General features: G+C 49.0%; 1 protein-coding gene across 1 annotated transcript; it reads right to left on the bottom strand.

Moving 5' to 3' along the window:
• Positions 1 to 5,237: 5,237 nt before the first annotated feature.
• Positions 5,238 to 8,681, bottom strand: MCHR1 (melanin concentrating hormone receptor 1). Its single transcript, XM_075552676.1, has 2 exons — positions 8,096 to 8,681; positions 5,238 to 7,074 (listed from the first exon to the last, which is right to left on the bottom strand). Exons 1-2 carry the CDS (start codon positions 8,595 to 8,597, stop codon positions 6,095 to 6,097), a joined length of 1,482 nt encoding a protein of 493 aa, XP_075408791.1. The 5' UTR covers positions 8,598 to 8,681; the 3' UTR covers positions 5,238 to 6,094.
• Positions 8,682 to 25,429: the final 16,748 nt, after the last annotated feature.

Below are 25,429 nucleotides of genomic sequence, written 5' to 3'. Positions count from 1 at the left end.
ATGAGTTAAGTGTTGGTTGGTTGAACCACAAGTCAGTGGTTCAAGCCCACCAGCTACTCTGAGGGAGAAAGATGAGGCTGTCTGCTCTCATAAAAAGTCAGTCTCGGGGAGGAGATGGGTCAGTCAGGGTGCGATGTAGTACCGATGAAGAACACAGCTTTTCCCCAGATCCTGGATGCCTCCTCCCCCCAACTACCATGATCCGAATTCTACCTTGCAGGACTGGATAGGACAGAGGCTGTACACTGGTGCATATGGGAGCTGGAGGCACAGGGAATCCAGGGTGGACAATACCTTCAGCACCAGGGTTGTGAGGGGCGTTACTGGGAGAGTAGAGGGTGAGTGGGTTGGAAAGGGGGAACCGATTACAAGGATCTACATGTGACCTCCTCCCTGGGAGATGGACGGCAGAGAAGGGGGGGAAGGGAGACTCCAGATAGGGCAAGATATGACAAAATAACAATGTATAAATTACCAAGGGTACATGAGGGAGGGGGGAGCGGGGAGGGAGGGAAAAAAAAAGAGGACCTGAAGCAAAGGGCTTAAGTGGAGAGCAAATGCTTTGAAAACGATTAGGGCAAAGAATGTACAGATGTGCTTTATACAATTGATGTATGTATATGTATGGATTGTGATAAGAGTTGTATGAGCCCCTAATAAAATGTAAAAAAAAAATAAAGTGTCTGTCACAGGGCACCCTGCCTGGACAGAGCATGAGGCTCTGAAAAAAAAAAAGTCAGTCTCAGAAATCCACAAGGGTAGTTTACTCTGTCCTATAAGGTCACTATGAGTCAGAATGGACTCTCCAGTGATGGGTTTGTTTGGAGTTGAAAGCATTGGGTTCGTCTAAAAGGGTCTGTTACCCCTCAGCTCCAGCCAACTGTGGGCCCCGAGTGACCGCCGTGGACCCGTCCATGCCACGTCCGCTGACCTCTGAAGCAGTTTGGTCCAGTCAGCCATTCAAAGGATCGGGGTAAGAACTTTCCACAGGAAAAGCACGCACACTTGTGTTTGAGAAGCACTTAACAGTTTGGGGGAGCATTGCAACATAGAGCACCTCTTCTCCCTTTCTGCCCAACGCGAAAGGCGGAAGCCCAAGAGGAATGCGCTGCTCTGGGCAGCAGAACACTGAGAGTGGGTCTTCCTTGGCACGGGCAGGTTTGCCTTTTACAGCCGGCTGTGGGTTTTCTGGGGAGGAGACATGCAGAGGCCCAGGAACTGGGAGGAGGGAGCAGCAGGGGAAAGGTCAGGCCCTATGGCCATGGCTCAGGAACAGGGCAGCAGACCAAAGCAGCCCAGAGAGGACAGGAAGGCGTCCCCGAGACCTTGGGTGACCAGTGGACTGTAGAATCTTGAGGATTGTTAGCCATTCTTGTCCTTTCAGAATCTGGGCTCTCAGCTCTCTCCTTCCTGTTCTAACAAGCCCCGCACCCCCCTCTCAGCCTGGAGCTGGCGCTGCCTGGGGTGAAGCCGTGTGCAGAGAGAGCTCGGAGCAGAGAGCAGAGAGGTGGTGACGAGCAGGCAGAAGGGATGTGAGCCAGAGGCAGTAGGTGACCCATAGGACCTGCCCACAGAGATCCAGCTGGCTCTTGTGATTCACAGGAGTTACGTTTTCTATGACAGTCACCACATCAACCCAGGTGACACTGGGCACTATGGGTGAGTTAGTAAGCACATGAAAACCCATGCTTATCTTGCTTACTGGGAACTCCATCCCTACCCAAAACCTCAAATCAAGCTCACATGCCAGAGAACCAGCTCCTGTTGGGAGTGATCCTAGACAAGGTTTGTGAGGTTCTGCACCTTGGTGGGAGCAGAGCGCCTCGCTCACCTTTCTCCCAACAAGTGGCTGAGATTGTAAATTTTGAAAAGACACTTTGATTCTATAGGATGGTGCTGGGAGGTTAGAAGAGAGACAGATGCCAGCCTGGCCTAGAAGAAGAATCTTCAATATAGTGAAAAAATGTGAACTTGTTCACTCTGGATGAATTAGTAAGTAGGCACAAATAACCCTTTGCTTACTGGGCACCCCAACACCGATTCAACCTCTCTAAATCATCGTGTGTCCTTCCGTAAACTGGGTAACAAAGGGTTGTCTGTTTCAAAGTGTGACTGGGAAGAATAAATGAGCTCATAAATAAACATGAGAGGGCTTCAAAATATTCGTGAAAAAATAATTTTGTTTCCATTCCCTTTTTCCATGAGCTTTTTATACCTCCTTGTATAATCCTTAGCACGGTGCCAGGGACCAGGATGCCCAGGAAAGGAAGGAAGGAAGGCAGACATAAATGAGAGCAGTAGCTTCAGATGGCAGCCACTGGCTGCTAGAGGGAGCAGGCAGCCTTGTGGGTGATTACACGGGCAGCTTGTCCATCCTGCTTCTGGACCATCTGGAACGTTCTTCCCGTGGCTGTCCTCTGAGAGACAGGCCTGCAGAGAGCCCTTCTGGTGAGCTGCATGTCGCTGTGTGAACAGAAACTCAGCCCCAAAGAGGAGGAATCAGCATCCTTCCCCCACCATGACCATGACCATGACCATCGCCATGGCCATGACCATGACCATCGCCATGGCCATGACCATGACCAACATCATGACACTGCCCCCACCCCCGCATTTCTACATCCACACATGCAAGAATTTAGGCATTATTTGACAGTTGTTGTTAATTGTAAAAGTGAGCTTGGTCTGATCTCAGTAACCACCAACTGCCAAGGGGACACTGGGAGGGACTGCCCTACTTTTCTGACTTCCTCGACTCAACTTGCCGGTTGGGTTTGCCGCCCTTTGGTCACAGGTTAGAAATGAGCATGTGCAGAATGTTGGGGGGTTCCAGGAATGCACGGTTCTCTAGCCAAATGCTGAGTATGAAAAAAAAAAAAAAGACAAGCAACTCAAAACCACAGGGCAGAAGAGCTGGCTTCCCCACTTCACCCCGCCCCCAATGAACAGGCATGCCAGTTCCTGATGGCTACTGATCCCCCCTCACAGTGACCCTGTGGGTCTTAGGTGACCCCATTGTGCTCTTAGGGCTTCCAGTGGCTGAGTTTTCGGAAGCTGATCATGAAGCTTTTCTTCCTTGGTGCCTCTGGGTGGGTTTGAACTACCAAGCTTCCAGCATGCTGCTGAGCACATGAATCATTCCCACCATCCAGAGACACCCAGCAGGTACAGGTGGTTACTCGTTGGAGCTGGTAAACATCTCCTAGTGAAGCCCTTTAGTCCATGTTCTTGGCACTCTTTCTCCCGTGCACATCAGTATGCATAAATGCTCCCATATTAGCAACTTGGGCGACCACGACGTCATACGTCTCTCCACTGGGGACTTATCCCACTGTGGACGAGCTTAGGCACATAATCCTCAGAGAGGATAAGGAATAGACAGAGCACTGTGTTGGGCGAGATCTGACGGGAGCTGGTGGGAGAGAGTATTTATCAGACTGCAGAGGGGAAAGAGAAGCAAAGAGATCAATGGTTTGATCCTGGTCCCTTATCTCGGCCGTTTTCTGCATCCCACGGTGGCCATGTCGGTGCTTTCCCAGGTGGAATGGGGAAGAAAAGAACGTTCCATTCCATTCAGCTCCAGAACCCCCGGAGTCAGTCAGCTCTGCATACGCACTCACAACACCAGGGACCCACCCTACCCTCTGGGCATGCTTACTCACATCCAGTGACCCCTCCTGGGTGTCTGAGGGACTGCTGGCCCAGGCAGCAGCCCCCTCCAACCCCATGCTATTCTTTCTCCCCTCCACCCTCTCTTCTCCATCTCTCCTCTCCTGTTCTCTCTGCACTACCTTCTCTCGCTTTCCTGTCTTGGCAGGCACAACTTCCATCCCTGTGGCTTCAGCGTGGAGCTGGGAGTGGGAGGTGGGGATGTGCCCTCCCCAGGAGCCACTGGGCTCTTCAGCTTCAGCTGGTGTGTCCCTACCATGGAAGCTGCTGGGACTTAGTCACTTGTACCTCCTTGGAGAGGTCATCACACCCCTTTCTCCTCCCAGACTTCTGCCTGCCGGTTGGGCTAGATATACTCAAGGGAGCAGTCAGTGGACTCAAACCAGATGCCGGAAAACCTCCTTCTCTGGAACTCACGGGTTGGGGGTGGGATCTGCTTCTCAAGGCTTCCCCAAGAATCCTTTCCACTTTTGTCAGACAGCATCCAAAACAGAATTCGAGTTTACTTGCGGAGTCCCGGGGGCTACAGGCAGTGAGCATGCACAACTGCTAACTGAAAGGTCGCAAGTTTGAGTCCACCCTGAGTTGTCTCGGAAGAAATGCCTGTGAACTACTTCTGAAAGTTCAGCATGAAATATTACTAACCCACTGCCCTCAAGTCAATTCTTAGCTACCCTACAGGGCAGAGCAGAACAGAACAGAACCCTTACGGTTTCAGAGGTTGTACATCTTTACAGGAGCAGACAGCTTCATCTTTCTCTTGGGGAGCAGCTAGTGGGTTTGAACCTCCGACCTTGAGGTTAGCAGTCCAGCAGTTAACCCATGGCACCACCAGAGCCCCTTACTCCTACTATAGCAGCCCATCAAGAAAAAGCTCTCAGGTCTCAAGGAACCTACCTGGACGTTTGCTAAGCAGGCAACCTGCTGCATCTCTGCAGGGAAAACCAAAAACCAGCAGGCCGAGGAACAGGCTGGGCAGATGCACTTATCTTAAGTTGGGCAGCTTGCCTTTGCTCTCATTGTCTCATCACCATCCTAGAGTTTTGCCCAGGACTCTGGGTTCTGCAGAAGCTGAGAAGCAGCAGCAGTGACTGCCTCCCAGTGGCCCACTGTAACCTACCTGCTGAGCATGGCTGACACCGGAGCTCAGCAGCCACACACGGCTGTCACTGCTGCTGAGACTGTCTCTAGGCGCAGGCTGTCCCTAGAAGCCAACTCTGCGGGGTGACTCAGCGAGGAAGGAGGTAGAAACTGGGGGCTGGAGGATCAGCACTTGTGACAAAGAATGCGAAGGCTTTTGTGCTTAAGGCACAAAGCTGTGTCCGGAGAAGCGGCCTGGTAACAGCATCCTGAGCTAATGAGCTCAGGATAATTCCATTGGTGCTCCTGAGTCTCCCCTGGGGCGGGGGTGGGGGTGGGGGTTAGACAAACAAATATGCAGTCTGATCCTACGTCTCAATCTCACCACCAGTAAGCTCCCCTTTGCCTTTGAAGCCCCCTTCTTTGCACCCCCAGGCAATTATACAGGCGCCTCCAGACTGAGGAGGGTGAAGATTTCCTTTTATTCGCATGTGTGTATCTTTATTTGGGGGAGACAGGACAACAAGAGGATGCCAACATGTCAGGTGTTAGCATGGCCGCTGTCACACAGGGCATGGTCAGGTTCACACTGAACTTGGCGTTTGACAGTGAATGTCCTCACATAGAGAAGGTCCCCACAGCTGCAAAAGCCCCCTCCTCATTTTTGCTTCAAGACACACACCCCTAATCCCTGGTTCACTTGTCACTCCCAGTAAGCAGAAATCACCTGGTAAATTGGGCTTTTACCGCTGTGGAGGCTCAGAGTCTCACCCCCCACTTTCAAATAAGCATGCATTCCCCTGGAGATACAGGGAACCCCTACCCCCATACCCACCCCTGGGCTGTTGGAAGACAGCCACTTTTCATCATCTCTCCGCTTGAGAGATAGGCTGCCTACCTGCCATTCTGCCGGTGACAAGTAGGAGAGGCATTTGGGGCCCTGCAACGTGGCCCCAGCTGCTCACACCTGAGTCCTGCCCAACCTCAAATAAGCCCAGCTGGAGGGGCTCCCAACTATTCTCTTGGGGGGAATAGTGGGGGCCTTTGGGGGGCTAACAGAGGCAGAGCTCAACTGCACATTGAAACCCAAACATTCTTTCTTGCCATGGCTTGTTACTGAAGGTCTCAACTCCCAAGTGTGGTTCTGACGTTTGCAGCCCCTGAGCCTGGTTCCGCAGCACCCCGACAACCTGTAGGCCAGTGGGATAGACAGGTTGCCACAGATTTCCCACCACCCAGTCTCCTGCAGCCTCTCAGAGTGGTCTTGGGGGGTTGGGGCTCAGCATCTCTCCCAGTGGTCTGCTGGCATGTCCTGATCGGAGCTGTCCAGGGTGGCAAAGGGGTGTCAGGTGCCCTTGCTCTCTGTCCTCTCCTCATCCACCGTCTGAGTGTTGCTGACCGTGCGGAGCTGCCCCTGGGTGGCGGGCTTCACCGACAGGACCAGGCGCTTGCGGAAGGTCTCACAGAGCACGATATACACAAAGGGGTTGAGGCAGCTATTGGCGTAGCCCAAGCTGATGGCCGCATTGTACAGGTAGACGAAGGTGAGGGTTGGGCGGCTGATGGACAGCTGGGTCAGCTGCAGCACATAGTAGGGGGCCCAGCACACAAAGAAGACCAGACAGATGGCAATGGCCGTGCGGGTCACCCTCTTTGTCCGCAGGCGGATGCTGCGTTGGGAGGCCGGGGCCACGGAGGATGTCATGCGCTGTAGAATCCTCACATAGGCGACCGTGATGACCACAAAGGGCAGGGCAAAGGCCAGGAAAAACTGGTACAGGGTGAACCAATAGAGGTCGGTGTCCGGGTTAGGCAGGCGGATGCCACAACCCACAGTGCCACCAGGGAAGGGGATGAGCCTGGCGTAGAGCCACACGGGAGTGATGCTGATGAAGGAGAGGGCCCACAAGAGGCAGATCACTAGCGTGGCCACCGAGGGCTTCCGGAACTTGGTGGAGGAGATGGGGTGGACAGTGGCCAGGTAGCGGTCGATGGTCATTGCGGTGAGGATATAGGTGCTGGTGAACTGACTGTTGGCGTCCATGGCTGTGATGAGTGTGCACATGGTCTCCCCGAAGTGCCAGATGCCATTGCCCATGAGCTGGTGGATCATGAAGGGCATGCCCAGGAGGAAGAGGAGGTCCACCACTGAGAGGTTGATGATGAAGATGTCAGGGACATTGCTACACCAGTGGAGCTTGGACTTCTTCACCACTGCGAAGATGACCGTGGAGTTCCCGATGATGCCCAGGAGGCAGATGGTGCCGAAGACCGAAGGCATGATGATGTTGATGTAGGAGACACTCCCGGTTCGAGGGGGCGAGCCTGGGGTCAGAGGGGGCAATTGTTAAACCTTTGACATGGACTTTGCTCCAAAGACAGGCATTGCCCCCTGGATCCCCCAGCCTCCTGAGACATGCTTGCTTATCCCTCCATCTTTTCAGGTCCCCCACCACCCCCTCACACTGTGCTGGCTTCCCACATCCTACTCCACACTGGCCTGTCTCCTCCTTTACCCCTCCCCCATCAACCCTCCCAGCTCCCTGAACCACCTGTTAGTCCAAGGGCCCAGTCCTTTGCCTCCCGCCCTGTCTCTGAAAACCCACAGGTGGGAACCACAGCTGTCTGCAGATAATTACTTGACCTATCCCCGGGCTTCTCCAGAGAAACCCATCATCATTGTCTTCTGGCCGAGAAGTATTTCTTTCCAGTGCTTCTGTGTAGCCCTGATTCCTTTAGGCATCGCTGCCTGGGAGCTGGGGCCTCTCTGCTTGGAGGAGCTTGGGCCCATCCTGTGTCCCACCAGACCCTCTCTTGGGGGTTTATGCCCTTGGCCTCCCCTGTGCCAAGGCTTCCCAGGGGCCTCGGAGGCCTGAGCACTCTGTGTGTGTGTCTTTCCATTCTTAAATGCACAATCCCAGGGAAGCTGGGAATGTTGAAAAGCTTACTTCACCAGAAAAGTTAGTCCCCTCACAGTCTGGGTAGTCCCCCATTCCAGGGCCCTCCCAGGGGCTGAGGGTGACCCAGACCCCATCCCCCAGTGCAGGAAATCCCCATTGCCAGTGAGCTCCCCAGAAGGATTCCCCAGCTCTCCTCGTTCTCCCAGCAGAATTTTCCCCTGACAAGCAGCTTTGGAACTCGTCCCCTCAGGCGCTGGCCACCGTCCCTGTCCACTCCTGGCTGTGCCCATGTCCCTCCTGGCCCTGCTCCCCTCCCCCTCCAGCCAAGGCAGACTGCAGAGCAGGTGCCCACCAACTGAGATAAAGTTTCCCCAGCAGTTTGGCTCAGGTGCCAACGTGTCCCGCTTCCCCCCACCCGGCGCCCCCCGGTCCCCGGGAGAGCTCACCGCCCGAGGTGAGGTTGTCCGGGTCCGAGGAGGCGTTGCTGGTATTGCGACCGGTGGGCAGCAGCGAGGTGTCCAGGTCCATGGTCCTCCGGGGCCCGTGCCCGCTCGCCGCGGGGCGCTCCCAGGCACCCACGCAGGCTGCGGCAGCTCCGCCGCCCGCAGCCCGCCGCCACCGCGTCCCGCCCGTGCCGGAGCCCTGCAGTCCGGAAGGGGCTCTCCCCGCCGGCCGGCCGCGGCAGCCTCGCCGCTTCCCAGCCGGGGCGCTCGGCTCCTCGCCGCCTCCTTCGTGGCACCCACTGACATCACCTAGAGCCACATTACCATTCCGCCGCAGATGCACGTTAACCTCTTCGGGCCCGGCCTGCAGCGCCCACTCCGCCTGCCTGCAGAGCCCGCCGGAGCCCCGGGGGAGGGGAGGGCGCCGGGCGTGAGTGGGCGGGGCGGGAGGGCATCCCCTTCCTGCAGGGCCCTGGGTCTGATGGGCAGGGGGTGGGGGTGGCATTGGAGGTGCTACTTCCTTTCCAAAGGAATCAGGGTAAAGCCACGGGCTGCCCAGCCGGCCCTAGCCCCTATACCCCAGGCTTGGGTGGCTAGCCACGTGGCAAGGGTCAGGGGTGACTCCCAGGGCGTGGGAATCAAAGGTTTCCCAACAGCCGGCCTGCCCTCCTCTCATACCCGAGCTACCCTCAAGCCTTGGGGTCCCTGGGTCTCCCCTGGGCTGCTGAGAGCCTTCGCGGTGACTCAACAGTGACAGGTCCAAGGCCGGGTCCTCCGGGACGGAAGCCCAAAATTAAACCCACTGCCCTCAAGTGGATTGTGACTCACAGTGACCTTGTAAGTCAGAGAACTGCTCACTAAGGTTTACAAGGCTTCAAGCCTTTAGGGACGAAGACTGTCGCCTCTTTCTCCCAAAGGGGCTAGTGGACCCAGACCACTGACCTTTCAGTTAGCCTGGGATGCTTAGCCCCCTGTGCCACCAGGGTCAGCACGGACCAGAGGCTTTCTGTTTTGAATGCTCTGAGCTCCTTGAGGCTTTGCCTGGGCCTCCTTGAGACAAATTGCAAGATCATACGCTAACAAAGCATCCCTGGGTGGCACAAATGATTAAGCGACTACTAACAGGATATAGTTGGTGATTCGTGCCTACTCGGTCTGCAAAGAAAGATCTTGTGATCTGCTGCCAGAAGATCCCAGCCGTGAGAACTGTGGAGCACTGCTGTACGCGGACACCCTTGGGGAGTCCAAGTCAACTCGACGACCACAGCTGGTGGTAAGCCCCCAAAGAGGGTCAGCAACCAGGAACATCCGGAAGGGGCAAACGTTTCTGGTGACTTCTCTACAGGGACCTCCTGCTGCAGTCACTGTCATCCACTCCATCGAAGAGCTGCCAGGACCCACCCCCAACCCCCTTCAGACTCAGGAGCCTAGAATTCAAGGTTACTTGCTTGTTGCAGCCAACAGAAGCTTACTGAGCACCTTCCACTTGCCAGGTACCGTGCTGTGTTCTGCCATGAACAAAACAATAACACCCTTGTCCTCAACCTTACTATCTATCTGGGAGAGACAGAAAATATACCAGAAAAAAAATTAATCAGGCCAAGTAGGAGATTGGGAAAAAGTGCTAAAAAAAAAAAAAAAACCTTAAGGAGAGTAAGGGTGCCCTGGTGGCCTAGTGGTTACTTGTTGGGCTGTGCTCAACATGGTCAGCCGTTCCGAAGCACTAGCAGTTCTGCGGGAGAAAGACTGGTGGTTTGGAACCCACAGGGGGATTCTCTGAGTCTACACTGATAGCAGTGGGTTTGGTTTGAGTTAAGGAGCTCCATGGACAACACTGAGGAAGGTGCCGTTGTTTTGCATAGGAACACCAAAGAAGGCCTCTCTGGGAAACGTTTTAGGAAGAATCCTAAAGGAGACCAGGGAGCAAACTTGGAGCAATTGGAGTAAGGTCATTCCAGGCAATGACGGGAGCCTGTGCACTGTCCCTGAGGCAGAAATAGGCTGGATGTCCTGGAAGAACCAACTAACCAACCAAACGAACAAGTCAATTCCAACTCATGGCAACCCATGTTGAGAAGAACTGAGTTCCACGGAATTTTCTGGGTGGGTTTGAATTGCCAACTTTTCAGTTATTCCAAACCAAACTCACTGCCATCGAGTGAATTCTGACTCACAGCGACCCTATAGGACAGGGTAGAACTGCCCCTGTGGGTTTATGAGACTGTGACTCTTCACAGGAATAGAAAGCTTTATCTTTCTCCTGTCTTGGTTCTTAGTCAAGCATAATTGGTTCATGTCCCCCAGGGACCTTTCTTTAGAAGAACAGCATAGCTACAATGGAGCAAAGGGGAGATTAGCCAGAGAGGATGTCAGAGAGGAAACAGTGGGAAGAACCAATCATGTCAGGTTTATTGAACATTCTAAGGACTTCAGTTTTCTTCTGGGCGAAGTGGAAGTCATGGGAAGATTTTGAGCTAATGAGAGACCATATCAGAAGTACCTTTAAAGGATTAGTCTGCTTCTGGCTAGCAAGGGAAACAAGGAGAGTAGGTGTTTTTACTTGAGTTCCTTTTAAAACAAAATGAGCCAAGGGCTTGTGTGCACCTAGACTTTTTGAGAAATGTTCCAAGAAGAGTTATGTGAGAGAAGGGACACTAAGACATGAAAGGAAAAAAGGAAGCAAAAACAAACACACACACACACACACACACACACACACACACCAATGTAACAGTGTGCTGTCATTGCTATGGGCAACTGGGACTTTGGGTTCCCCAGGATCTCTGAAAAGTGCCCAAAGAGAGCTCCCAGAATCCTCCTTCTGGAAGATGGGAGGCAGGAACACTTTTTCCAGTTGCCTCTGGTCTCCAGTGGTCTCCCCTGGTGTTAAATCTGCACTTCTGGGTGCATGGTCAGAGCAGGCTCCTATAGCATTGAGCTTCTATGGGACAGAAAGCAAAAAGATGCTCAGATTACACTCAGGCAAGAGACTGTTGGCAGATGAATCTGAGTTCACATCGAACCACTCATCAGTATTGAGATTGAAGTCAGGTATGAATGTGTTGGAGGCAACAGAAGTGTCTCATACAGTCCACCCCTTGCACTGCTCAGATCCACTTTAATTCCAAGGTGTCCTTGACCTTTCTATGCGGTAGCTGGCTGCAATGTCTACAAAAGACTTAATATATAAAGATGTGTGGAACAATCTTCAGATAGATTACTCTGATTGGTTCCAATGTCATGTTGAAATTAACCATCTCCCTTTTCTGCCACCTCATTCCAGGTTTTTCTCACCTTCAGACACTTGAACTGTTCAAAGAAGCTGTGGACTAATCCAAACCTGAAGGGTCTTTGCCCTTGGCTGCCACAACAGCTGTTGATTCCTATCACTGGGCATTGGGAGCATCATGACACACCTCAGGAGCTCTCATGACTTTCAGACATATTCCTCTTTGATCTCGTTTTGCAGCAGCATCTCTAGCTCCTCGTGAAAATCAACTCTCTTCATCAGTCTACAAATATACTTACTCCATTCCTGGCCTCTTGGTCCATCAGCCTAAGAAACCAAAAATATTCAGATGCTAACTTAGAGTCAGGTTCGGTGAATCTGTGTCCCTTAGTGGAAGCCACCTTCATCCCTGATACTCCCTTGCCAGTGTACTCCTTATCACTTTAGTGAAGGAAATGCCCTCTGGCTTCTGGAGAACCTGGTTAGCAGGTAGATTCTTCAGATAGATAACTAGATGATAGATAGATAGATAGATAGATAGATAGATAGATAGATAGATAGATAGATAGATAGATAGATAGACAGATAACTGCCATGGAGACAACATTGTGTACAACTGACCAAACATTTGTCTGGTCCTGATGTCTAAATTTCCTTCTCCAGCAATTGATCTCTCTGATAACAAGTCCAAAGCAAGTGTGTTGGACAATATTCAAATTACCAGCAGGCTAGCCCATGGTGGACATGTTCCAGTAATTTCCAGACTAAAACTAAGAAGAAACACTTGGTGATCTACTTCTAAAAATCAGACCATAAAAGTCCGATGGACCAAATATTGTCCCATCTGTTTGCTGTGGTTAGGTGTCACTGAGTCAATTCTGACTCATAGCGATTCTGTGTACAACACAACAAAACCCTGCTGTCCTCAAGCTCAAGCCCATTGTCCCAGACACTGTGCAGTTCATCTGGCTGCATGATGTTCTTCAGGGACTGGTCTCTCCTGATAACATGTTCCAGGTGTGTAAGATGAAGTCTTATCATCATTGCCTCTCAAGGGACTGATCTCTCCTGATAGCATGCCCCAAATATGTGAGCACTGGCGAATACTTTTATTGCAGCTTTAACTTCTTCATTCAGTACCATTGGTTCTTACGCATCTGTTACCTCTTGAAATGGTGGGATGTCAACGAGTTCTTTTTGACACAGTGACTATTTTTCTCTCTCTTTTTGATAGCTCCTGGATCATTCAATATTTTACCTATAGAATTTCTCAATATTTCAACTTGAGGCTCAAACTCTTTTCTTGAGTTCTTTCAGTTTAAGACATGCTGAATGTGTTTTTCCTTTGTGGTTTTTTAAGTCTAGGTCTTTTCGCTTTTCTTTATTATATTTTATTTTGTCTTCTCTAGTTGCTCTTTGACATTTTTTCTTCAACTCTTTGACATCAAGAGCAAGTTTCAAAGTCTCTTCTGACAGCCACTTGGAGTTTTCCTTATTTCCTGTCTTTTTATGACCTTTGCTTTCTCCCTGCCTGATGTTCTTGATGCCTTCCTACAGCTCATCAGATCTTCTGTCATTAGTGTGCAATGTGTCAAATCTGCTCTTGAGATTTCTCAAAATTCAGGTGGGATAACCTCAAGCTCATATGTTGACTCTCGTGTACTTTTAAAATTTTCACCAACTTCAACCTGAACTTATATATGAGTAATTGATGGTCTGTTCCACAATCAGCCCTTGGCCTTGTTTTAGCTGCTGATGTTGGGCTTCTCTTTGACTTTGGTGTAGTCCGTCTGGAGAAGTCCACCTGTATAGTTGCCTTCAGTGTTGGGGGAAAAGGTATTTGTGATGAAAAAGTCACTGGTCTTGCAAAAATATCTCATGCTATCTCCAGCTCCATTTTCACCCCCAGGGTCCTAATATCCAACTCCTGTTCCTTTCTCTTTGTTTCCAACTTTTGCATTCCAATCATCAATAATCAATGCCAACATTTTTAAAAATAAAAATGATTATTAATGCATCTTAATTGCATGTTTGTTCAATTTCAGACTGAAGACATTCAATTTTTTTCATCGCCAGCTTTAGCAGCTGGTGCATAATTGTGAATAACAGTTGTAGTAATTGGATGTCCTTGTATATGAATATCTATCACTCTGCCACAGTCAGCATTGTAATTCAGGACAGATCTTGAAATGTCCTTTTTGAGAATGAGTACAACACCATTCCTATACTGTAGGCATTGATGCATTCCATTTAATTTTTAACAACTTTCATTTTTCTTAGATTCATATTTCGTACTTTCCCAGTTGTGATTAATTGATGTGTGCAATTGTTTCTTCTCATTTTGACTTGTGCTCTGTCAGCCAATGACGGTCACAAAGCCTTTACTCCTGCAGGCTTTACTTCATCCACGGCATGGAGTCGACTCTACTTTGAGAAGGCGGCTCTTCCGCAGTCATATTTTGAGTGCCTTCTGACCTGAGAGACCCATCTTCTGGTACTATCTCTGACAATGTTCTGCTTCGATTCATTAGGTTTTAGGGAACTGACAATATCTCCAGGCTCCCATAGGGTTTTCAGTGAATATTTCCTCTGAAAGGGCAGCCTATTCCTTCTTCACAGTCTGCTCTTAGCCTGGAAGCTCTGCTGAAACCCGATCCCTTTGGATGGCCCCACCAGTGTTTGAAATGCCAGTGATAGGGCTTTCAACATCTCAGCAGCGCACCAATCTGTATTCATCCCCACAGTGTGACAAATTGACAGACAAGTGGGAGGTTGTCACATGTAGTGCTGGACCCAGTGAAGATAACCCCACCAGGGCAGGGGCAGCAGTGCCCTGAGGCTAATACAGCAGAGCACCATTGCTGGAGGACCAAGAGAAAACCCAGTCGCCATAGAGTAGATCCCAGCTCACAGTAATCCTGTAGGATGGAGTAGAAATGCTCCCATAGGGTTTCCGAGGCCGTGGCATCTTTCTCCTAGGGTGCTGTAGTTGGTGGGTGGGACCTGATGACCTTTTGGTTCATAGAGCTTCACCACTGCACCACCAGGGCTCCTTTGGACTCATGAAAATGAGTCTTTATCAGAGCCCAGAAAGAGAAACTGTGATTAAAACCCAGGACTGTCATGAATGCATTGGCCCTCACTGAAGGATGGTGCCAGTCTGCAGGAGGTTGGCAGAGAGGGAATCTGAGGACTATATGACCTGCCTGCTCTCTTCCTGGCCCTTTGATTTCCTGCCTGTCTGTGCAGTCCTTTGGGCTAACCTTTGGGGACCCAGAGAGGGGTGGATAATGCTGGGGAGTGGGTTTGAAGGGGCAAACAGGAAATCAGCCCGCTGATAGCAGGGAGGCATTTGAGTTGGAACCTCTAGGATGTGTATGAACCAATTAGGAGACAGATTTGGGGATAAGGAGAGCAAGAAAATTCCGGATGAGAGTTTAAGATATACTCAAGAGACAGGAAGAAGGCTTGGGTGACTGGACTACAGCAAGATCAACGTATACGTTGAGGCAGAACCAATAAGGCTTGTCCATGGATTTGACCTGCCCACAATGGAACAGAAGGATCACACAGGCTCTTTAGTACCTGGGTTACTAAAAGCAGAAGTGAGAGAGCCATTTACTGAGAGGAAAGACTAAGAAAGGGATCCATTATATGGTGGGGTACCCCAACCCCTGGAAAAAATGGAATTTCCCCCCAAAGCTATATATTTAATTTTTAAAATAAAATAACCATATCATCTTCAAAGTGCTCTCCATTGCACTTAATACATTTGTCAAAACTGCACTTCCGTTCTTGGAAACATTTTTCAAACCCGTCTGTTTGGATGGCTGACAGCACCTCCCTTATTTTCTTCTTCACCTCTTCTTCGTTGAAAAATTGCTGTCCTTTCAAGTCCCTCTTCATTCAAAGAAACAAAAGAAGTCACACAGAGCAAGATGAGATGAGTAAGGTACATGGGGCAAGATAGGCATGCTGTTTTCTGCCAAAAACTGGCGCACTGAGATGTCTGCAAGAGCAGGTGCATTGTCATGGTGGCAAAACCAGTTCCCCCCTGCCACAAATCAGGCCTTTTTTTGTCACACATTGTTACGCAACCTTTTCAGAACCTCTAAATAGAGAGCTTGATTAACAGTTTGACCTGGTGGAACAAATGCCAAATGCACTATAAGTTGACATTTTTGTCTGTTTGAGAAGTTGATGGAGGTCTAGAATGAGGTTTGTCATCAATCAACATTGCACCATTTTTGAAATGAGACAACTACTCATTCGCTTGAGCTTTCCCAATAGCCCTGTCCTGATAAGTTGTGTTCAACATCACAGCAGTTTCTGCAGCATTTTTCCAGAGCAAGAAACAAAATTTCATAGCCACATGCTGTTCTCTTACATTAACCATCACAAAAAACAGGGTTCAAGGGAAACCACTTTCACCAAAAAATTCACAGGGACCAGAGAGAACCTTCCCAGGTGATGCCACTGAGTGCACTAACTCAGACAGAGTTGCTGGATGCTCGCCCAGCAGGAAAAAAGACGTACTGCTAAAGCTCTTCCCAGTAGAGTTTTCTCCTAGTTTTTTTTTTTGGGGGGGGGTACCCCTCGCAAGTTAAGAATTCAAGGTTCTTCTTTAGAAATGCAAGTAGTGTGAATGTAAGATGGGGTCCCATGGTGGTGCAAATGGTTAACATGCTCGTGGCTAACAGAAAGATCTGTGGTCCAAGTCCATCTAGAAGCACCTCAGAAGAAAGTCCTGGTGAGCTGCTTCTGAACACCCTGTGGAGCACAGTTCTACTCTGACCTGCACATGGCGTCAGCAGGAGACAGAATCGATTAACTAGAAACTGCTGTGCTTTTTCCTGTTTGTTGGGTTTAAATCTGAGGTGCTTTCTAAAATAACTAGATCGGAGCTAAAGTAACCAATGCCTCTAAAAAGGGCACAAGAGAAAAAGATGTTTCAGCAAAAGAATATTATATATCTATTTTTGCAACAACACCAACATTGACTAAAAAAATGAGTGTCTGGTATGGACACATGTAGGCATACTGACATAGATGTGTACAGTAAATGGTGCGATCCTTAGGTTTTAGGTCAACTTGGCTGGGCCAGGATTCTTCCATAATATGAGCTAACATAGTGTAGTCAACTCCATGATGTGATCTCCTGGGAAGCAGCCTAGCAGTGAATCTGGTCCGAGGCTTGATACAATTGAGGGAGGTTTCCGTCAGGGCTTGGCCCACATTTACTGTAGATTGACAGTGTGCAGAAGTAGCTCACTGCTCCTGCTGGATCTAGACCCTGCATCTGGTTCATCAGCCTCCTGTTGTATCACCTGAAGCCATCAGCAGACTGCCAACCTTGAATTCCTTCATCTGATCTTGGATTCATTCAGCTCCGCAATGAACCAGCCTATGGTCTCCCTGCTTCATCTTCCTGCACCTTGTTCTTCAGTCCCCGCAGCTACAGAAGGAGGCTTCAGCTTACATCTCACCCACTGACTTGAGCCAGCTTGGACTTATCTACTGCCACAGCTGTGTGAGCCATTTCTTAATATAAACATAAATAAATCATGCTTTTGCTTGTCTAGAGAACCTGACCTAATACAAATCGGCACAGGGGAGTGTGTCTGTGTGTATAGGGAGAAGTATACCTACTCCTCACGTACCTACCCACGACCTCATTGTCTGACAGTTTACATTTAAAACATCCACTGCCCGGCTATTTTGTACACTGAGGGCCATCTGGAGTAACAAATGCCAAAGGGTGGTGAGAGAAACACTGGCTGTGATCACTACAGTTATATGTCAATTTTGCTGGGCCATGAGCCTCAGTTTGGTTTGGCAGTTATGTAACGCTATAGTTTGGCAACTATGTCATGATGTTGTCTCCTTTCGTTTTGCGGCCTGATCTGACCATCCTCCATTTTCACATAAGACAATTTCAGCAGCCTAGTCTTTGAACGGTAGCCATGCCAATGGTGAGGAGTGGGTATACCGATAACATACATGTACATAAAGATAGGTGTGTTCTGATCAGGTACACAGTAGGTGGACACAGACGAGAGAAAAATGTGGAACAAATCTCCAATTCTTAAAAAGCCCATACACAGAGCACTAGCTGAGCCCAGAGGACTCTGACATTCTCATAAAACCTTGAACTGAAATTATTTCCGCCGAGTACCTTTTAGAGAAAGAACAGACCAGCACACAAAATAAAGAATATTCCTGAGCTCCGCTAAAGAAAATCATTTCTGCAGGACCCAAAGGTCAACGATTGCTCAGAGGCAAAGATGAGAAGACAAATGGCAGTGGCGGGGGGAAGGGGGGGGCTGGGAAGCTAGAGCATGGGAAACAGAACACCCAGAACACACTTAACAAGAATGTTAACACGTTTTAGAAAATATAATGAAGGTTTCTGAAGCGCTTGAATAGAAATGATCAAATGAGAGCCTAATTTGTAGTATGAGGGTCCTTCAAAAAGTTAGTGGACAAACAGAATGAAAAGATAATTGAGTTTTTCCTTGAACTTTTCAAAGCCCCCTTCAGATAAACCTTCCCCAAGGATCACAATAAAATATTATTAAAAAGAAAGAAAGTGACTCAGTGGAGGGGGAAAAACACCCTGTGATCTCAGGTAGATTAACAGACATAGGAGGTACAAATGGTTTTCACTCAAGTAGTAACCTGAAAGCTGGGGGCTTTGAACCATTACTTAGTAGCACTGTGGAAGAAAGGCCTGGTAATCTGCTTCTGTAATATTATGGCCAAGATAATTCTAAGGATCTGTTTTACTCCATCACACAAGAGGTGGCCATGACGCAGAACTGACTTACAAGAATGGCTTTGGGGTTTTATTGTTGGATTTGCTCACCTAGAAAGAGGCGTGTGTGTGTGTGTGTGTGTGTGTGTGTGTGTGTGTGTGTGTGTGTGAGAGAGAGAGAGAGAGAGAGAGAGAGAGAGAGAGAGAGAGAGAGAGAGAGAGAGAGAGAGAGAGACAGACAGACACACAGACTAATATTCAAAGGTTGGATAGAGCGGTATTCATTCTTTGCCAAAGAATCCAGACAAAAACTAAAGGAGTGTGAGAAAAAAAACAACTCAGAGAAGGTGATGTTTCAGGAGCCATGAAATGGAGGGGCTCAACAAGGTGGAGCCCCCTACACTGAAGGATACTGAAAACTGAGTTACCACGAGACTGAAAAACCTTTGGATTCAACCAAGTGTCTCAGCAGAAGCAGTGTATTGGGATGCGTTCAAGTGGGAGCCAGACTTCCGTGGATTAGGGAGTGAGTGGGATGTGAGAGATACAGAGAAGGAAGACATTTTGGGAAATGTTTTTCTGAAGGGGAAAGCAGGTATATGGAGAGGGCAGTACAAGCAAGAAAGGAATTTTAAAAGGTGATTACCTAGGAAGAAACAACTGGCAATCTGCTTCCCTAATCAGTCAATTAAAATCTGATAGATCACAAGGGTCCAATCAGCAACAAATGGTGAGCATGGCCCAGCACAGGGCAGCATTTCATTCCATTACCCATCCGGTTGCCCTGTGTAGGGGGCTGACTTGATAGTGGTTAACAAAAACAATATCTTATTAAAATTGCTATCATAATCCTATCTTTCTCTTAGCAATAAGGAAAATGAGTAATTCGATCAAGGTCAGACAGTTACAAAGACTTAGATCCAAGATTCAAACCTGGACACTCTGACCTCAGAGTCTGGCTCTTTCCCATGATGCTTGACTAACACAGGGAAGCTAGGCTTAGAGAAATGAGTGGCTCTGGTTATTACAGTACCCTGGTATGAGAAATAAGGTTTGGTGTCAACTAGGCTGTGCCAGATTTTCAGTGGTTTGGCAGTGAAGACTTAGAAATCCTCCATGATGTGATGTAATATGATGTCATCATTTCCATGATGAGACCTATTGCGAGCATCCAATCAATTGAAAGAAAGTTTTCTTGGTGGGTAGCCTGCTTCCAGTGTAAGTGGGTGCTGTGGGAACGCTTGCTCGCTTTTTGCTGGGTCTGGATCCTTCCTCTGGCTTGTCATCTGACCTCTGGTTCTTTGGACTTAAAGTCAGTGGCCCGCTGTAATGCTGGCTGACCTTGGGAGTCATTAACAGCCTGCCATTTTACCCACTGACATTGGATCCATTCACCTTGGCAGCCAGAAGCTCGCCATCTGACCCGTCAACCATGGATTCACCAAGCCCTGCTACTATGACATCTGACCCACAGACTCTACAACTGGGTGAGCCGTTTCCTTGACATAGACCTCTCCTGATACGTGCATACATAAACTTCACTCGTTTGGCTTCTCTCAGGACTCCAGCCTTAGAGATACTGGATCACCGGTGGGTGGATCTGCTGGTGACTGTGAGCTGCAACGGGTCCCGTTTGGCCTTGTTCTGTGTGTTCCCATAATGACCCCAAATCACTTAAGGTATATGTTGCTGTTGTGCTTTAAAGTACCCATGTACACAGAAGGATCCACAATATGAATTCAGTTATGTCTGACACCTCTGTGAGTGTTCTAACATTTGCTCTAGGTTGTCGTTTGTTGTTGTGGCTCGGTTCTGCGGAGTCGGTTCTGACCCATAGCAACCCTCTATGCAGTATGATACGATGCTGCCCTGTCCTGTACCATCCCGTTGCCGTCTCTGAGCAGTCACGGTGCTCACTCTTTCCTCCTCTGTTTCACTTGCCACACTGCCCGACGATTACTGTTCCTAAGATGACCTTTAACGGGCGCTCTTTGGAATATTTTACTCCTCTGTGTCGCCCCAGAGCCCTGGTAGTGTAGCGATGTGTCGGGCTGCGATCCGCATGGTCAGCGGTTCAAACCCACCAGCAGCTTCTCGAGAGAAACACGGGGCTTCCTGCTCCCATCAACAGTAACCGTCTCAGAAACCCACCGGAGGTCACTATGAGTCAGCGTTGACTCGATGGTAGTGAGTTTGGGTTTGGGGCTGTGCCATCTCATCCAACTCAGTACCCAGGACATGGAAGGCACAGAGTAAATGTCTGCTGTGTGAATTATTGATCTTGTTAAAGACTAGTGTTAAAAAAAAAAGACATGGCACTTAAACAGCTCTCTCCCATCGGGAAAGCACAAAATGTTCCTTTCCTGCATTATTCAGCCTCACAGAGAAGTGGGGAGCGCAGGGCAAGGACAGGACAATTGTTATTAGGGGCTGTCAAGTTGATTCCAATGCATAATAGCCCCAAGTACCTCAGAATGAAACATTGCCCTGTCCTGCACTACCCAACCGACCAGTGCATATTTGAGCCCATTGTTGCAGCCACGGTGTCAATCCATCCCTCTTTGGATATAAGCATGATGTTCTCTCCAGGGACAGGTCCCTCTCGATCACAGGTCCAAAGCATGTGAGGCAAAATCTTGTCACCCTCACTTCTCAGCAGTATTTTGGTCAAACTTCCAAGGTAGATATTTTCATTTGGGGCCAATCCCTGGCATAGTCAATATTCTTTGCCAACACCATAACTCAAAGGCAACAATCCTCCAGTCTTCCTTATTCATTGTCAGCTTTGAAAACATTTACTTTAGCTATGAACTGCCACAAATGTGAAGCTTACTGCGTGCCAAGCATTAAGCGATGTATTTACTACACATTGCTTTGTTATTCATCCTTAAAGAGCTAGGTACTAGTGAGGCTGTCTACTCCCATAAAGATTTACAGTCTCGGGAACCCTGTAGATGGCCGCTAGGAAGTGGAACGGACTTGATAGCAGTGGGGTTTGGCAGATGAGGCGGCGGAGTGTCGCAGGTTGTATGTGCAAAGTGTTTGCTGTGGAGTGATAGCAAAAGGGAATTACAATTGCACCTCACTTTATTGTGCTTCGAAGATACTGCGTGTTTTACAAATTGAAGGTTTGTGGCCACCCTGCAGGTCTATTGACACTATTTTTACAAAAGTACCGGCTCGCAGAATGTGTCTCTGTGACACACGTTGGCCCCGCTCATGGTATTTCAGGCATGTCATCATGCTATTGCACACTAGACTACAGTATAGCACAGACATGCTTTTACAAGTGCTGGGAAACGGAACAGTCCATGTGACTCACTTGATGGTGATATTCGCGCTGTTGTTGCACTGGTCTCGACCTAACCCCACAGCATTTCTGAGGCATGTCTGCATGGCCGGGTTATCAGAATGTGGCCCAGTACCTAGCATGGGCTCTGCCAGGCCCGTGGGGCGCTTTAGAACAAAGAAGTTCACACTGGACCGTGTCACGAACTGGCTTGGGTCCTTCCAAAAGACAGGCGGAAGTTCTCATCTGCAGGAGCTGGGGGTGTGACCTGATCTGGACACAGGGTAGCTGTAGATTGCATCAGGAGGCTTTCCTGTTTCCATGGTAACAATCCTCAGTCTTCGCTGGGGGAGGCCCGTGTTCATTTCCTGGCCAACACATCTCATGTGTAGCTAGAACCCATCTGTTGGTGGAACCCATTTGTATGTTGCTATGATGCTGATCAGGTTTCAGTGGAGCTTCCAGATAAAAATGGATGAGGAAAAAAGGCCTGGTGATCTACTTTAGAAAATCAGCCAACGAAAACTGTATGGACCATACTAGAATACTGGCTGAACTGCACCTGCTGCTGGGGAATGGTTTGTTGTTGTTAGATGCCAGCGAGTCGGTTCTGACTCACAGCAACCCCAAGTACAGCAGAATGAAACACAGCCCAGTCCTGCCCTGTCCTCAATGTTCCTATCGTTGCAGCCACTGTGTCAATCCATCTCGTCCAGGGCCTTCCTCTTTTCCCCTGCTCCTCCACTTGACCAAGCATGATGTGCTTCCTCAGGGACTGGTCTCTCCTGACAATATGTCCAAAGTACTTGAGACAAAGTCTTGCCATCTTTGCCTCTAAGGAGCATTCCGACCACACTTCTTCCAGGATAGATCTGTTTGCTCTGTTGGCGGTCCATGGTACGTACGTCACTATTCTTCACGTGGTTCAAATGCATTCATTTTTCTTAGGTCTTCCTTATTCAGTGTCCACCTTCCACATGCCTACGAAGCCACTGAAAACACCATGGCTAAGGTCAGGTGCACCTGAGCCCCAAGGGAACATCCTTACTTTTCAACACTTTTAAGAAGTCGTGTGCAGCAGATTTTCCAATGTAATCTATCCTCTGGTCTCCTGACTGCTGCTTCCATAAACAGCCACTGTGGATCCAAAACAAGAAAAAATCTTGACAAATTCTCTCTTTTCTTCATGTATCATGATGCTACCTAGTGGTCTAATTGTGAGGATTTGGGTCTTCCTTACCGTGAGTTGTAATCCATAAAGAAGACTACAATCCTTGATCTTCATCAGCAAGTACTTCAAGTCCTTCTAGGTTCAGCCGCAAGATGTGCCGTCTGCTTATTTCTGCAGCTTGTTAATATGCCTTCCTCCAATCCTGATGTTGCATTCTGCTTCATATAGTCCAGCTTCTCTGATTATTGGCTCAGCATACAGATTTAATGAGTATGGTGAGAGGATACAACTCTGGTGCACACCTTGCCTGATTTTAAACTATGCAGTCTTCTCTTGTCTGTTCACAAAACTGCTTCTTGAGCCATGTACAGGTTTCCCGTAAGCACCACTAAGAGACCTGCAATCCTCATTGCTCTCAAGGCTACATATGCACAGTTTGCTATGAGCCACACTGTCAAACGCCTTTGTATAGTAAATAAAACACAAGTAAACATCTTCCTGGTGTTCTCGACTTTCAGTTAAGATCCATCTGACATCAGTAATGAGATCCCTTGTTCCACGGGCTTCTCTGCATCCACCTGAACTTCTGGCAGCACCTTGTCAATCAATGTATTGCTGCAACCATTGTTGATGACCTTCAGCAAGATTTAATTTGCATATGATATCAGTGATATTGTTCTATAATTTGACCATTCTGTTGGGCCACCGCTTTTGGGATGGGTACAAATATGGGTCTCTTTCAGTCAGTTGGCCGAGTAGCTGTCTTCAAAATTTCCTAGCATAGATGAATAAGTGCTTCCAGTGTTTTATCAGCTTGTTGAAACATTTCAATGGGTACTCCATCAATTCCTGGAGCCTTGTTTTTGACTTAGGCCTTCATGACAGCTTGGCCTTCTTCCTTAAGTACCATTGGTTCTTACTTGTATGCTACCTCTTGAAACGATTGAATGTCAACTAGTTCTTTTTGGTGGCCTAAACACAGACTATGTGTATTCTTTCCGTTTTTAATGCTTTCTGCATCATTCAATATTTTGCCCATAGAATCTTTTGATATTGCAACTTGAATTTTTTTCTTGAGCTGAAAGCAGCTTAAGCTATACTAACTGTGTTCTTCTGTTTTGGTTTTCTAACTCTAGGTCTTTGCACATTTCTTTTTAATATTTTACTTTGTGTTTGCTAGCTTCCCTTTGAAATGATCTAGTCAGCTCTTTAAACTACATCGTTTGCCCTAATTTGTAATAGTGACCCTAAAAATTTCATACAGGTGAAGATGGCTAGGTCTGTGTACCACCAGCTTGCCCAGTGGCCAAGACCACCCCAAGAAGAGCGTGGCTTCAGTTCTAAAGCTAAGGCAGACCCCAAAGGTCCCAGAGACCCTCGGTTGGCCACAGTCCTTACTGCAGAGAATCTGTTCTTAAAACAGCATTCGATTGGCATATCTCCCTGTCCACGCCATGGAGGCTCGGACAAATGACTGGAAAACTAACACAAAGTGAGTGGTTCTTTTCACCCCTTTGGAAGGCTTGACTGCGCAAAGAGAGGCAGTTAGAAGGCTCTGGGGTGGCATGCAAGTTGGGGAGAGGAGGGAATTACAGCTGAAGGCAAGATGGACTGACTGCACAGTGCTGCCCAGCCGGGAGCAGCGGGGAGCTCAGCCAACCTGCTCCTGCTTCCAGCTTTATCCCTGGAGTTCTAAGGGCACCAAGGCTGGCAGATTGTGTTCCGCTTTCTTCATCAACACAAATGGCTAATGATGCAGCTCAAAGGTTTGAGGGAACGTGTAGGGACATCAGATCATGGCCTATTTCGGGCTTGCTGAGAGGCATGTTGGCAGCAGCCTGGCACATCATCCACAGCAGATGTTCTCTGGCTTTGCATTCCCCTTGGTGCCCTGTTCACTGAGCATGGTGCTCGCAAGATGGTCCGGGCTATTTCCATTGGCCACGGCTTGCTGCAAACCAGTGCCAGCTTTTCCATCCAGGTTCCTAAAATCCCTGGGCCAGGCCGCCACTGCCCACAGACTCCTCCTGAAACAGAACTGGTGACGTACCCTCCTCCACGCCATCTGACTCAGCGTGTCACTCAGCCCTGCCCAGCAGTGTCACGAAGAAGATCAAGCTGAGTCACAACAAAAACTCCTTCCTCCTATCTCATTGCCCTCACCCACCATACCCTGCATCGGGCATCCATAGCTTGCTGCCATCTTGCTCTGGAGGCACTGGTTCCTAGCTGCCCTCTATCTCCCAAGACTTGGCTGCATATTTCCAAGGCTCACCGCCTTGCCTGAGTCACTGCATTGTGGGACGGTCATGCAGTGGGTCACTGCATCGGATTCCCACCTGCTCCCCTGCACCCTGGCTGTGTCACTTTCAGCACATCCTCCACCAAATAGCGGGGGGATTCATGTGAAAGTATAATTCTGCCCCCACTGTGGAAAGCACTTTGGTCGCCCCTAACTCGTGGTGAGGGTCTGGCGTGGGGGCTACACAAGGGAGATGGAGACTCTCCACAGCTGCCTGAGGATGATTCCAGATGTGCCTCCACCCTTCTCTGTCCTATTCTGACACTCACCATCCCTCCCACGGCATTCTACTTCTCTGCTGGGTTCCATGATCAGAACTTGCAGACAATCCAATCATGGGACTGATTAGGGACGTTAACGGGTTACAGGGCTGGATAAAGAAACACTAAGGATATAGTACTTTTAAAGTGCCTTTTCTCAGCCACCCTGGTAGGCCTGTGTGTCTCCCTTTGGTCCTCAGCTTACCGGTGCCCTGCCCCCTGGCCTGTTTGGGCAAGTGTCACAAAGCTCCTTCCGCACTGGTAAAGGCCCAAAGAGCTCCCTGCTCTGCAAGGTAGCCCCCAAAGTACACAGCTTTACTCATTGTGTGGGC

Source organism: Tenrec ecaudatus, chromosome 6 (genome assembly GCF_050624435.1).
Source record: "Tenrec ecaudatus isolate mTenEca1 chromosome 6, mTenEca1.hap1, whole genome shotgun sequence".
Lineage (NCBI taxonomy): Eukaryota > Metazoa > Chordata > Mammalia > Afrosoricida > Tenrecidae > Tenrec > Tenrec ecaudatus.
Note: the sequence above shows the minus strand (reverse complement) of the source record. Positions and strands in the feature narration are given on the sequence as shown.

Bases quoted from the DNA above. Each gene is read 5' to 3' on its own strand.
- MCHR1 (XM_075552676.1), bottom strand. From the start codon at position 8,597: ATGCCACCCCCACCCCCTGCCCATCAGACCCAGGGCCCTGCAGGAAGG. The intron at 7,075-8,095 runs GTGAGCTCTCCC...CTCTGACCCCAG, and splicing joins GGACAACCTCACCTCGGGCG to GCTCGCCCCCTCGAACCGGG.